Source organism: Rhinolophus sinicus, chromosome 16, assembly GCF_057876585.1.
Source record: "Rhinolophus sinicus isolate RSI-liver-muscle chromosome 16, RSI-T2T, whole genome shotgun sequence".
Lineage (NCBI taxonomy): Eukaryota > Metazoa > Chordata > Mammalia > Chiroptera > Rhinolophidae > Rhinolophus > Rhinolophus sinicus.
The window spans coordinates 88,739,608-88,753,335 of NC_142516.1; the positions used below are offsets into that span (position 1 = coordinate 88,739,608).

The window sequence follows — 13,728 nt, forward strand, 5'->3', positions numbered from 1 at the left end:
TGGAAATGCTGAGCTGTATAAGGGAGCTAGCCAGTGCTGGAACCGTTAGGGAGCCTTCCAGAATCCTGAACTGTCAGGTTATACTTGTGTTAAATGAGTGAAACCCCTTATTTTAAAAAGAGTGTGCCCACCACTTAAATTGTAGGTGCTAGTGTCAGACAAGTTGGTATATTTGAATTTTTTACCTTTCCAAACCATTCCTCTCCTGAAAGCAAATTGGATTAGCACACTGAAAGAAGACGGGAGGCAAATCACATTGCAGTTCAGGGAATTCAGGCTTTTACGTCCGTGTGGCTCCACCAAAACTAAACCCCAAAAAAGTTCTGTTTTGTTTAAAGACTACCTGGTGGTGAAGATCTTTATTTTAATTAATCACACGCAATATTTGGGGTCGGGGGTGAGAGCCAAGCTCAGGGGTATGCGCAAATCCTGCCGTCCGTTTGTTCCCGTGTTACCTTTTCGCCTGACCGACCAGCCTCCGAGGCTTTCTGGTCATGACCAGTGCTGGAACTGGGCCAAAGTAGGCACAGCGGGCTTCTCAGCCTGTATCCTCGGTGGGCCCAGGACTTAGAGACGGCTCCCCTGCATGCACCCAGGGCTGGCCTCTGATCTGACTTGTCCCCATGCATGCCTGCCCTGGCCCAGCCTCACTGCCTCCCAGGAGGGGAGGGTAAGAGGGGAGTGGGTCCTGGCTGGCCTGCCCCATGGCCGGGGTTGACGCGTCCTGGAGGAGAAAGCCGACTGTGTCCCTCTGTGCACGTCTGATGCTCAGCCAGGATCTTGGCTTCAGCCCATGTCCCACAGCTGCTTCTGGTCACTGTGACTGTGTTTCTCCCTCCCCTCTCCCGTCAGGATGAGCCTCTACGTCATGGGTTTCTCCATTAAAATCCCAAGGCCTGATCTCAGCATCCGACAAAGGGGTTGGGTTCCCCAGGGCCCGGAAGCCTTCAGAGAGCAGTGCAGCTGGGGCTTGGGTGACGGGGCTGTCCTCGGCTGGCCAGACTCCAAGCCTGCATTAAAGAACCTGCCGCCTTGTAGACACCCGATCAAGTGGTAACTGGAAGTCAGGGAACAAGAGATTTCAGTGAACTGTGATACTGTGCTTCTTAGAAAATGCACTTAAAGCCATTTACACAAGTAGCTCACAGGTACAGTGTTGTAGGTAACTTTTTGGGGACAGTAGAACTTAAATGTGTGAATGTCCCTTGAGACGCGCTGAGGAGGTGGAATGGCAGGCCTGAGGGTCCCCTGCCGTTTGGGATACTGAGAGCTGAGAGAAGCTGGACGAGTGACTGGTGGTGAAGACCCTCAGTCCCCAGGGCCAGCCAACTGGGTGCACTGCCCACCTCCACCCTCTCTTCACCCACAGGGAGAAAGGGATTTTAGTTCATCTGATCCAGGGCAAGCCCCTGAATGGATGCCTCAGCTGGGAGCTGTGTCACATCCTCGCTGACATTGTGACTCTTGTGTTCATGTGGTTTCAGGTATGCTAAGCTACTGCAACAGATACGGTGAAGGCATGAAACGTGTCCTCAAGACTTTCGGACCCATTCCAGAGTTTTCCGGGTCCACGGTTGAAAAGGTTCACCAGGTACGTGGATTCCCGCAGAGAGCTGTGTGGGCCGAGCGGGCGCTCTGTGCAAGGGATGTTGGTTTGCAGCTGGCACCCGTTGTCTTTGGCCCTATGGCCCCTCTCGTCTGACTTGCCATCCATGGTTCTGTCTGGTCCTAGAACTCTTGACTTGTCTCTGAGGACCTGTTGTCTCTGAATTCAGAAACCTCGTGGTCACTTCATGCTTCTTCTCTGTTCTTCTCATCTCTTCTTTTCTCTGCTTCCCATGTTCCCAGGCCATGTGTGCGAAAGTCCCAGACGACCCTGAGCACTTAGCTGCCAGAAGGCAGTGGAGGGACACGTGCCTCATGAGACTTGCCAGACTGAAAAGTCAGATGCCGTCCCAGTGATGTTCCTGTGATGCTGTCACTCCCCTTTCTGGAAGTCCTCGTAGATGGAATACAAGAACGTAATCATGTCGCTCTAAGCAGTGGGGGCCACAGAGATGCATAGCATGTGCATCCTGAGCTCGGTCTCCTCCTGTTAGCAGTGGCCTAGCCACTTCTGATCGTGCCCGTGTCATGGGTGTCACCATGGCTCTCGGGATCTGTGGGCAGATTTCCTGCCCCCGGGCAAGCAAATCTTGTGAAGAGTTTCACCTTTTATCTTCAGTGTGATTACACAGCCTACATTGTATAGCCAATAATTGTCATTTCAAATCATTTTAATCTGTAGTAAAATATTTTTATAATTATTTTCTAATCCCTTTCTGAGTACTTTGTGGTCCTGCATTTATGAGGCAACTACCTTCATTTTGTTAGTGCTTATTCTGAATAAAAGTTTTTGATTCCATAAAGACATCCTTTTTCTTCTGATCTCTCTGAGAATGATAGGGCCTGATCCTGACGATCGATACAATTTAGAGTGACCGTGATGGATGAGTAACGAGCAAATACTGTGTTCTGGGTCCTTCGTCTGTCATTCAGTAAAAACTCACCCATTTGGCCCAGTGTTTCCCAAAGCAGATTGCACAGTGGCCTGAGGCTCTGTGGTCAGCCGTGTTTGGGGAGCTCCACGGAATGCCTGCCCTTGGCCAGTCACATCTGTAGGAACCGAAGGCTCCAAGTTCTGCAGTAAAGATACCTGTTTAACTTTACCCAACACCCCATCTCTTCTTTGACATGGAGTCTGTTCTGAGAACTAGTTCCCCAAATCCTCGGGGAATGAGTGGGGAAGTTGCTCCACGCCGTGGGGCCAGCACATCACAATAACCGATCACTGAGTGCCGCTGTGGAGCCCCTGACAACTCCCAGCCCCATGACACTCCAGCCTTTCGATTTTAGGTAACCAGTGCCCCAACCTCACCCTCAGGGCCGAGGCTGCACTGGTATGGAAGCAGGGGAAGTGGCAATTCCAGCAAAGTGTCACATACGCTCACGTGCCACGTGTGTTGTACTCCAACATCCAATGAGCCGCCCTGACGACCTCAGGCGTCTCCCACGTGACCTCTGCCTTTCAGAAGTTTACTGTAAGACAACAAAATGTTAAAGTAGGGCAGTGCTCTGGAGGGTCACATTCACAGGCGGTCACTACGGCCTGTCCCTGGGTGTGCCTGGAAGACCTCACAGGCTCCTCCTGTGACTAGTCAGCCAGCCCTCCTGGCTGAGGGAGCAGAGTGGGGAAGGGTGCCGGGCGCCCTGACGGGCCTGGCTTGCTGCGGCCTGAAAGAGGGCACTGTGGAGGGGAGGCTGGAGCTGGGGCAGATCCAGACGGAGAGCCCAACAGGTCTCGGTCACAAGTACCAGTCAGATTAGGATTTCAGAATGTCCCTTCTGACACGGGACTGAGTGGGATGCAGAGCCAGCTGTGGTGACATGGGGCTGGTGCATGAGTGCAGCAAGCATCCTGAGTGCAGGACCCAGTTATCGGGTGGCCCCAGTGATTTAGTGGCCTGAGGAGGGCAATATCAGAGCCACCAGAGTGTCAGCGGAGGAAACAGCCCAGACAGTGAAGCCATGTTACAAGATACAGGAACTGGGGCCGGTGGGGGGGGGGGGGGGGTTTACAAGTCCCAGATATTGAACATCACTGAAAGGATAATGTGTCACCTCACAGGGAAGTTGTCAGCCGTGACAGGATCCTTCATCTGATTAAGTTTAGATGATCCTTAAACTCGGTGACTCGGTCCCTCCCTCCGTGACCTGCTGAGCAGCCGTTTCTCTGGGCCACAGTCAAGCCCTTGCTTTCCCCGACAGCTCCTGGCCCCTGCTGCTAACACACTCCACCTGTCTTCTCAAAGTCACTGCACTGTGCACACTGCCTGCCTCATTCCTTCTCTTAGGAGCCCGCGACGCCTGCCCACAGTCCCAGGACCCAGGTTGGGGGTCACTGATATGAAGATGACTGGCTGGGGGACATGGGGTATTGGTGGATGTCACACACATGTGGCTTATTGGTTCCCTGGCATCGATGAGCCACAGGGGTGCCAAAAGGAGTGGCCATGCGAGGCTGACAGGTGAGTGGGAGAGCAAGGCAGGCATGTCCTGGTGTACCCTGTGGTGTGGGCAGGGAAGACAGAGTGGGGACCGTTTGGGACCACATTCATGTATATGTTTAAATTCTGTCTCCCCACTCTTGCTGTGAGGAATTTTTGTATGGATGTCGGGTCCATTCGGACACATGACAGCAGAAATGCTTCTCGGTTTTGCTTGTAGCCATCACAGTGAGGCAGAGTCAGCACAAGTGATGGGCCAAGAGGGTGCCAGAAGGCCAGTGTTTGGAGTCTCATCTGAAGACTAAAGAAACGAGATCTGTCACGCTGACAATAGCAGAGAGCCTATGTGTGTCTCTGGGCCCAGAGGCAGGAAGACAGTGATGGAAATCACTGGAGAGAGAGTGGGTCCAACAGGGAGGAAAAGGGAGGGCCAGGTATATGAAGACCCCTTGGAGAATCGCGTGGACGCACAGTAAGCAGCCTCAGTGCATGGGCGTGAGTCCCCACAGACAGGGCTGCTGCCTTCAGTCTGGATGAAGTGAGAAGGTCCACCTTGCATAAGAAAAGCCCCCATAGGTTATTAGTTAACCTTGAAACTGAATGATTCTCTAACACACGGAGCTGTGAGAACTGTTTCTGACATGATGTAGGAAAACATGAGTCCTCTGAGCTAGGCATTCTCCCAAGTGGTACTGTGCTTAATCCAAGAAATCCTTTAGAAAAAGGCTTATTCCACTCGAATACTCTCTGCAGCTGAGCAAACTGCTCCTTTCTGAGAACGTCAGGAAGACGTGTAACTTCAGGCAGGTGGTGACATTTCATCCAATTTCACCAGTAGTTGGAGATCTTTTCATGATATATGTATAACATATTCCCTCTCACTGTAATATGTATAAATATATATATATATAACTCTCTATATAATATATAACTATATATAACATATCCTCTTTCTGTAATGTGTACAAATATATATAAAACTATAATATATATTATATAACTATATATAACATTTTCTACATATAAATATATTTTATATATTACATTTATTTTACATTGAGTATTATATATAGATTTTTATATATTTATAAATTTATAAATATATATAAACTATTATATATAACATTCTCTGAAATACGTATACAGTGGTACCTCGGTTTTCGAACGTGATCCACGAGTGCTGAAACGTTCGAAAACAGCCAACAGGCCTCAGGATCTTCCGCTCAGCGGAAGCCGTGTGACATGTTCGACTCCCGAGTCGTGTTCGAAAACCAAAGAATTTACTTCCGGGTTTACAGTGTTCATAAACCAAAATGTTCGTCAATGGAGAAATTCAAAAACTGAGGTACTACTGTATATAAATATGTATAAAACTGTGGGGACAGAGTCCCAAAGAGCAGTTTCCAGGCTCTCGGCCTCACGAGGAAAGGTGCTGGCTCAGATAATAGATGGCCATCAGCTATGACTAGTTGACCATCAGCTGTAACTAGTTAGCCATTAGCCACTGATGTAACTGCTGTGGCTGATCTAGCAAGAGCGGATTGCAGTTAGCAAGGGGTTGGTTGGTTGGTTGGTTGGCAGAGAAGCAGATTGCAGCTAGCAAGTGGGTGGTTAGCAAGCACCGATGGCGGATTGCGGATCGTGTGGCTCCTGTTTCCTGTGTCTCCCCTATCTATGACTCCCCTATCTATGGCTCAGTGGGTGTTCCTTTTTGGCCTCACCATGCCCTGTGTTCTTGTGCGGGGAGCAGGACCAGAGACCCTGCATGATAAAAACTATATAACATATAAGCTCTATATAATATATAATATGTAAACTAATATTATATACAACTATGTATATTATCTCTATACATAATAAACTCTACATGTAATTATATATAACACATAACATACTTTCCGTGTGTGTGTGTGAGTGTATCATCTTTTCCTTTAATAATTTTAGAAGTACTTAGCTCAAGAATCACTTTAGCTCATTTTAATCCATCATGGAAAAAGCTGCTTGCTGTAATAAGAGGGTGTTTGTCAGATTGAAAAAGCACAGTATTTTGATGGTGCTTCACATTTTCTACAAGAGAATTTGGGGTTTTCAAAATACACAAATCGAGTTCTTTACATAATATTACCCAAACCGTGGTAAGTACCAGTGTTTCTAGCTTAGCAGAGAGTGTTAGTTCCACTACAGCTCTAGCTTTGATCCTAAAATGCAGCTTTGTCTCCTAAGTCTTTACCTATAATCAAAAACCTACTGGGATGCTCTGGAAGATACGTATCTCACCATTAACGTTCTTACTTTGAGAATAACATCTGACCTGCTGTGGCAGTGGAGCTCCATTTGCTGGTAAACCTTCCCATGTCATTCGGATCCACACCACCACCAAGATCACCCTGTAGCTGAGTGTAAATTATAAACTGCTGCAGTCAGCAGAAGCTTCAAAGGTCAGGTTAATACCCTGCGATGTCAATGCTCTGATTTTATCATCTGTGATCTAACTTGCCTATACCATTATTATTCCTTCTTTACAGATGGAACTAGGATTTGCATCCCAGAGCTAGTATGTGGTAGAGTTGGGTCTAATCTCGTTTCCTTGCTCCCAGATGATAACATCTGCTATTTTATTGATCACCTACTATGTTCCTGACACTGTGATGTGCACTTTGTATGCATTATCTTTGATCCAGAAAACAACCCTGGAAGGAAGTACTTCCATTGTCAGTTTTGCAAAGGAGATCAGAACCCAGACGTGTCTGGCCTCAAAACCAGTTCTTTCCCCTCTATCATCTCCTGGTTTCCTCTACTTTTCAGAAAAGCATAAATGTGTTTCTATTATGTAGTCTGGGGGAGGGTTAACATCAAAGAGTTGGGGGACCCCAAAACGGTGTCCAATATCCCCAAGTTGTCTTCCATTTACAAATGAACTAATCGTAGGCTGGCTTCTTTCTATCAGTCAAGGCCTGTCCTTTTTTGAGTGAATTCTTTTCAGGAACAGATACCATCACAGCCTCAATTCCCAGGTATCACTGTCAGGAATTCAGCACCTCTTTTGCTGTAGGTGCAACTTTCTTGCCCAGATTCCTAAAATTAAGCCTTGTTAAGTAAAAGACAATGAAACTGGGAAGCACTGAGTGAGGTGGCACAGAATTTGTTCCAACATAGCTACTTCAGGGAGGACTGATAGTCGATTTGAATCTTTGCTGTGAAATTTTTAAAAACCACCTTAAGGATAAACGTGTGGAATTCATGTTGCTGCCCTGGGAACTGCCTGCTCCCTTGTTTTACTAGGAGCCTGCACCTCAGCTCCCATTAGTGCAAAGATTTAAAAGGCGACAATCTCACCATTGTGGGGAGAACAGTTGGGAAGATGAATTCGATCAGAGATTACAAACCTGGGAATCACTGCTCATCAGAAGATAACTAGGATCGCAGCTTTCTTGGGGACCAGAGCATCATCGTGACTCTAAGGATGAACAGTGTGACTTAGGGGGCAAAGCCACTGAGGAAGTTATGCCCATGGATGGCACCATGTGCCTCTCACTGTAGGCAGAATGTTCCCGAGAGACACTGGGGTTTTCACAGGAGATTTTTGCTCTTCATAGATTTCTAGGTTGGCTTTTGTTTTGTTTTTTCCCCACAGCACTTTGAAGATGTTGTTCAGTATCTTGTGACTCCTGTTCCTTCTGTTGAGATGTCTGTCAGTCACCATGATTTTTGTCATTCCCTTCAATGTGTCTTTTTCTGGTTAATTTTTTTCCCCAAAGATTTTATTTTTATTTTTCAAAGGGTTGACTCTGATATGTCCTTTGTGTTGATCATGCTGTCAGGTGGCTGAGCTTCTTGGATCTGTGGGTTGTCTGATCTCAATTTTGGTGAAAAGAAAAAAAGGCCCTTACCTCATTGAACGTATCCCCTTGCCCTTTCGCTCCACCCCCCTCTGAGCACATGTGTTAGATCCATCATTTGCTGGTGTCCCCCAGGACGCTTTCTGTCTTCGTGCTTCAGAAAGTGGATAATTTCCATTGGCTTGTTTGCAAGTTCATGATCCTTTCTTCAGCTGTGTAAAGTGTTTAGTAAAAGATATCTAATGAATTTTTAATTTCAGCACTATATTTTCAATTCTAGAATTTCCATTTGTTTTCTTTTCAAAGTTTCTATTCTCTGCTGAGATTCTCTATTTCTTTGCCCCTTCTTTCCACCTTCCTTGTAAATCCTTTAACATATTTATAATGTGCTGTTTTAATCGCTTATCTGCTAAATTCAGCATGTAAATTATCTTATAGATCTACTGTTACCTTGATTGTGGGCCTCGTTTTCTGTTCTTGTTTTGTTTTGTCTAGTGCCTTTTTAAAAAATATTGTTTTGAGAATTGTGAATAATGTGTTGTAAAAACCAAATTATATCACCTTCCTCTAAAATATGTTGAGTTTTGTTTTGGAAGGCATTGAATTACTGGTGGATCACCTTGATCCTGTGAAAGCTTGCTTTTCCTTTGTCATTCTCCTAGGGCATAGCCTTTAGTTTTGGGTTATGGTTCTTACTCATAAGGTGTGGTCCTTCTTGTTTTTCAGGGAAAGCCTGTGGGTTTTACTGAGCCCTGCCTAACTCAGTGGGACTTGAACTCAGAATGCTGAGCACTAAGCACCTGCTCAGATGCAGCTCTTTGCCCCCATTGCTGCTTCCTGCTGGGCTCCTAGGCGGATCCGCACACACATGCTCAGTTTACAAGTTACTGAGGATCTGGGGGAATTTGACGTGGATTTCGTGGGAATTTGATTTCTACTATATCTTTCTTGTCAAGACCTTAAATTAATTGAGCCTTATGCCTGTCCATTGGAATGTGTGTTGCCCATTTGCCTGATGGGCTTCTTGTAGGATGGCAATGACTGGAAGACAATGGAAGGGGGCAACCCTGTCTACAGTGCACAAACCTGTCTGTCCTAGAGGCAAGCAGGTCCTTCTACAATGGAGGCTGGGTCACAGCCTCAGCCTTAAGTCTCTTAAGCCACCTAAGAATCTCTACCACAGTCACCTTTTCATAATTGCCTTTCTGTAATTCCTAGCCATACTTATCTTTGGAGTGATTTGTGAGGCTTTGTGAAGTAACGTAAGATGAGATTTAAAGAAAACATGTTACACCCTTTCTGGATTGACAGCTTCTTGATTAATGGTAAAAGGGTAGGAAAAGAAAGGTGAACAGATACCAGGATGCACTTGGGTCTGATTTGACCAGGCATAATCAAGAGAACTCATTGATACTCTTCATTCTTCCTTCTTTAAAAACATGCTCACGACAGACTGTCAACATGACATTGATAGATATTTTCAAAGCACTGTTTCAAATAGAAAGTACGGTGTAAGTTGAGGCAGAAGTTTCAGCACACGCAGCCCCACAGTGCAATGTGCTGGATTTTGTATCTGCTTCATTATGTGCAGGTCATGCTTTGGGACAGCTGAAGATTTCTATCAAATCCTTGCTTTAAGGCTGTGTCTTATTTCTACCTGCCCTGCAAGTATCAACGCTAACGTGTAAAAACCCTATGAGGGTGAGGGTTAATTGGGGAGAAAAAAAGGATACGACCCAGATGAAAAATGAAAATGCACTCCAATAGCAAGCCATCACCTTTCTCCTTCACACCAAATTCTTGAGCCCTCAGAGACGGCTGAGACTGCCACGTGACAGCCCAGAAGGCGATCAACAGAGAACCATGTTGGGCACTACATGTCCTAAAGTTCTGTAGTCATGCACAGGCCTAAATTTTTGGTATAAAACACTTTTTTAAACCACTAAGTCCCGTATCCTTGAGGATCACCCAAACCCCAAACCAAGTGGGTCACCAAGGCTCCCTTATCAGTTCTCCAAAAATGTCAGACTCATTTCTTGCAATGGCCATCCAAAAATTGTGGACAACCACTTTCTGGTCACTGCCCATCATGGCTGCAGGTAATCACATGTGGGGCCTGGAAATAGTGGTGATATTGTCCACAAATCAGGGTTTGCCTAGAAAAGGCAGGAATGAGCGAGCAATGAAAACAGATTTTTAAAAGTTGCCTGTTGTAATTCAAATTCCTGATGAATCACAACTTATCCTAGTAAATAGTAAATATGAACCAGTGATGGAGGTGAGGGAAGGGCATCCTGGTAAATGAACCAATGATTGAGGGTTGGGAGAGGGCTCGTGGATATGCTGCCAGGCTTGAGGGGGAGTGTACACCGGGGCCCAGACTGAGGGGTGCAGCAACCTCCAACTTGAGTCCTCGTATCAGACGTGCCCTCAGCGGTCCGTGGATTTCTGTCCTACATATTTCCACTGTCCTTTCTCAATCAACCCCACATCAACTTTCCTGGAGAAGACATATTCTGTTGAAAATGCACAGCCGATTTAAAGGGTTTTGAGTTAATTAGGGTTTATGTCAGAGATAGTTGTACAGAACTCACCAAAAATCAGTGTGCCTTCTTTTTCTTTTCTGTGGGGCGGGTAGGGAGTGCTGTAGGGCAAATGTGTCCTCTGCTGTCTGAACCCACCAGGCAGCCGTCTCATGTACGGCTGAACTGTCTACACAACTGGCCCGGAACAGAAAGCGAAAGGACCAAAGCCCCCTGGGCCCTTTGCTTCTGTGAACAGTCAGGGTTGCCCCCACCTCTGTGGCTGCCATTGGGACCTCCCTGGAGAGCGAGAAAAGAGCTGGGCTTCCAAGTCTTCAGGGCGGGCTGCTTACCCATCTCTGTTTGTTTTGGAGAAGGGTTTGTATTTGGGCAAGTTATTATTAATTCCTGCAGTGCAACCCAAACCACATGTCAGGTGTCTCATCTCTGTCTGTTCACTGGACAGACTGTACTGTCCTGCAGGGCCCGTGAGACCACAAGTAGGATGCAGGCCCAGCTTCCTGGGGATGTTCTCGGGCTTGTTTAGAGTGTGACTGGGACTCAGAACAGTTCCACGCAGCGGCAGGCAAAGGCCAAGCCATAGTGCCTTTTGCTGTCATTAACACTTTCCATCTCAAGTCCAGCTCCACACAGAGAAGCAGAGCTGCACAATGGTCCCTTTCAGGATGTGGGATGCAGGTACCCTTAGGCTGGAAGCTCCCTGGACTCAGGCTCGTCTTCCTTCCAGAGTAGCATGAAATAGGGTGTTGACAGGAGAGGGAGCTGCCACAGGGAGCTGCTGGAGCATCCCCAGATAGCAGGCGTGAGCACCGAGGGGACGTTGGGGACAAATTTCATCTTAATTTTTAAAAACTCACCTTTTCCACCTGTTTCTGTTTGTTTGCTTGCTTTTCAATGGCATTCCATGATAGGAAAATCAAAGTCAGTTCACCAAACAGTAATTTCTGTTTAAGGGTTTGTGTGGTGACTGCTCCCATCTGTCCTGGATGTTATGACAGGACCCCTCCACACCCATTTGTGAGGTCACAGTCACTTGTGGTCACACACCCAGAGGTGGGCTTTGCACTGTGAGCTCAGCCCGGGGTTCCTAGTCTTTGCTAAGCATCGCTGAAATCCCTGGGGGTCCCCAAGCCCCCAAGGGTCCAGGGGTGGGAGCCTCAGTATCCTTAGACCTGGCGTGAGTCTGTGCAGCAAAGCTCGAGGATTCGGCCCAGTGGCCTCCTGTACGGAATCAGAGGGTGGGCCCGGACCCAGGCTTCCTCCTCCTGGGAACTGGCCTGTTAAAGAGGTCAGCTGGCCCCACAGTGGCGCTGGGACCTGCCACCAGAAGGGACAAGCAGACCTGTGCACACTTTGGTCAGAGCACAGAAGAAGCATGAGGGCTCTCTGGAGGACAAGGGGACCACCGTGAAAGAAGACCCCTTTACGGGGACAGGCGCTGAATGTCACCACCGCAGACATTGGGTGTGGCCCATCTGTCAGTCACTCAGGCTCCTCTGTGCCAATGTTGGGACCATCCTACTGGCTACTAGGAAGCCACCGAGCTGCCCTGTCAGCGTGGTTGCCAGGTCTGCCTCTCAGGGTAATTAAGATAATCCACAGAAAGCAAACCTCTGAATTATTTTCAAGCAATGTGCCAGGAGCAAGAGGTTCCAAAGTTAATAAAAAACAGTCTAAATAGTCACAGCCCTGCAGACTCTGAGATTAGTGGGGAGATGGAACGTGGAAATGAACAGTAGTACAACATGAGAATTCTGTAAGAAAACTAGTATGTTACGTGCTCAAGTGCTGGTTTACTAAAGACTTCCCGTGATGAGCCCAGGATGGTGCCACTCCTGGTCGTGTCATGGACTCTGGTCCAGCCCCCCATGCCCACTGCAGCTGAGGGGGTTGCCATTCAAAGGGTATGTAACTTGCTAAAATCTTAGTTAATGAGAAGCCCAGCTCCACCTGCTCTTCTCCTGCAATGGCCCCATGAGAGGGAGCAAGGGAGTGGAGGGTTCATGGAAGGTTCCAGAAGGAAGGGAGACTGGAGCCACTAGGAGGAGAATGATCTCAGGAAAAAGGGCAGTGAGGTGGGGATGGTGTCTTTCCCCGTGTACTGTGAGTCCCAGCGTTGGGCATGTGGTGGACCTGGATGGGCGGTGGGTGACTAGATGGGAAGGACGCCACCGAGGCACGAAGCAGCAGGCCCTGTTGGGAAGTGCGGGTCGCTCCGTGCACGTGGGCTTTAAGCTCGGGGGCGCTGGGCTCCAGGTGTGGCTGGAGAAGCAGGTAAATAGGGGTCACATCATCACTGGGCTGTGTGGGCCTTAGAGTGCTGGCCTTACCCTAGAGGGTTAAAGCACAGGGGTGACATGGCCACATTAGTTGGCTCCGAGACAGATCACCCTCATGGCTAGATGGACTTAAGGAAGCAAAATGGCACACAGATGACTAATTCGAAGATACGTGGGACACTGCTTGCCTGAGCTGAGGCAGGGACGGGGTCGGTGTGGCAGGGGTGGATAGAATGGAACTTAAAGAGGGGAAGGGCTTAGCCTCCCCGGTCAGTATGCCCCCAGCCAGTGCACAGCCCGCCTCTCCACTCAGAGCAAGGAAGAGGCCAGGACACATTTCCAGAATATGTGGCTATAGCCACACATGTGACAAGAGGGTGACATGTCCATAGCAGTGCTCCACTCACTTAATAAGGTGACCAGCAATTCCTCTGCTAGGTACACCTAAGAGAACTGAAACCATGCACCCACACACAGATCTGTAGACTAATGTTCATCACAGCATTATTTATAACAGACAAAAAGCGGAAAACATCCCAGATGTCCACGAGTAGACTCATGGGAAAACCAGCTGTGGTCTGTCCACACACCACAGTGCTGACAGACACTGCGACACAATCGACCCCCGAAAACATGGTGCTCAGTAAAGAAGACAAACACAAAAGGACACATGATGTGTGATTCCACTTACATGAAATGTCCAGACGAGGTCAATCCATAGCGACAGAAAGCCAATTGTGGCTGCTGGGCGGGGCAGGGAGGAACGATGTGGACCAGGTTTCTTTCTGAGGTGATAAAGTGTTCTGGAATTAGATAGATTGGGGTGATGGCTGCACAACTCAGTGAATATACTAAAAACATTGTTGCATATCTCAATAAAGCTTATTTGGGGGGAAAAAAGGTGAAAGCTTTGCTAGTGGTCAGAATAGTGTGAGGTGATTATCTTTGGTGGCAAGTTGGGTGATGTGTTCTCAGCAAACTTTCGTGTTACTTTCAGGGCTTGTGTTCTGGTGGCTTTAAC

General features: G+C 47.6%; 1 protein-coding gene across 2 annotated transcripts in view; it reads left to right on the forward strand.

The window, feature by feature from the left end:
* CRYL1 (crystallin lambda 1) overlaps positions 1–2,412 on the forward strand; it is a 115,140-nt gene extending 112,728 nt beyond the window's left edge. For both annotated transcript variants that reach the window (XM_019715679.3, XM_019715680.3), the window contains exons 7-8: positions 1,485–1,591; positions 1,849–2,412. In XM_019715679.3, the coding sequence (XP_019571238.3) occupies positions 1,485–1,591; positions 1,849–1,962 (221 nt within the window). In that variant the 3' untranslated portion in view covers positions 1,963–2,412. The remainder of the gene's footprint in view (positions 1–1,484; positions 1,592–1,848) is intronic.
* Positions 2,413–13,728: the final 11,316 nt, after the last annotated feature.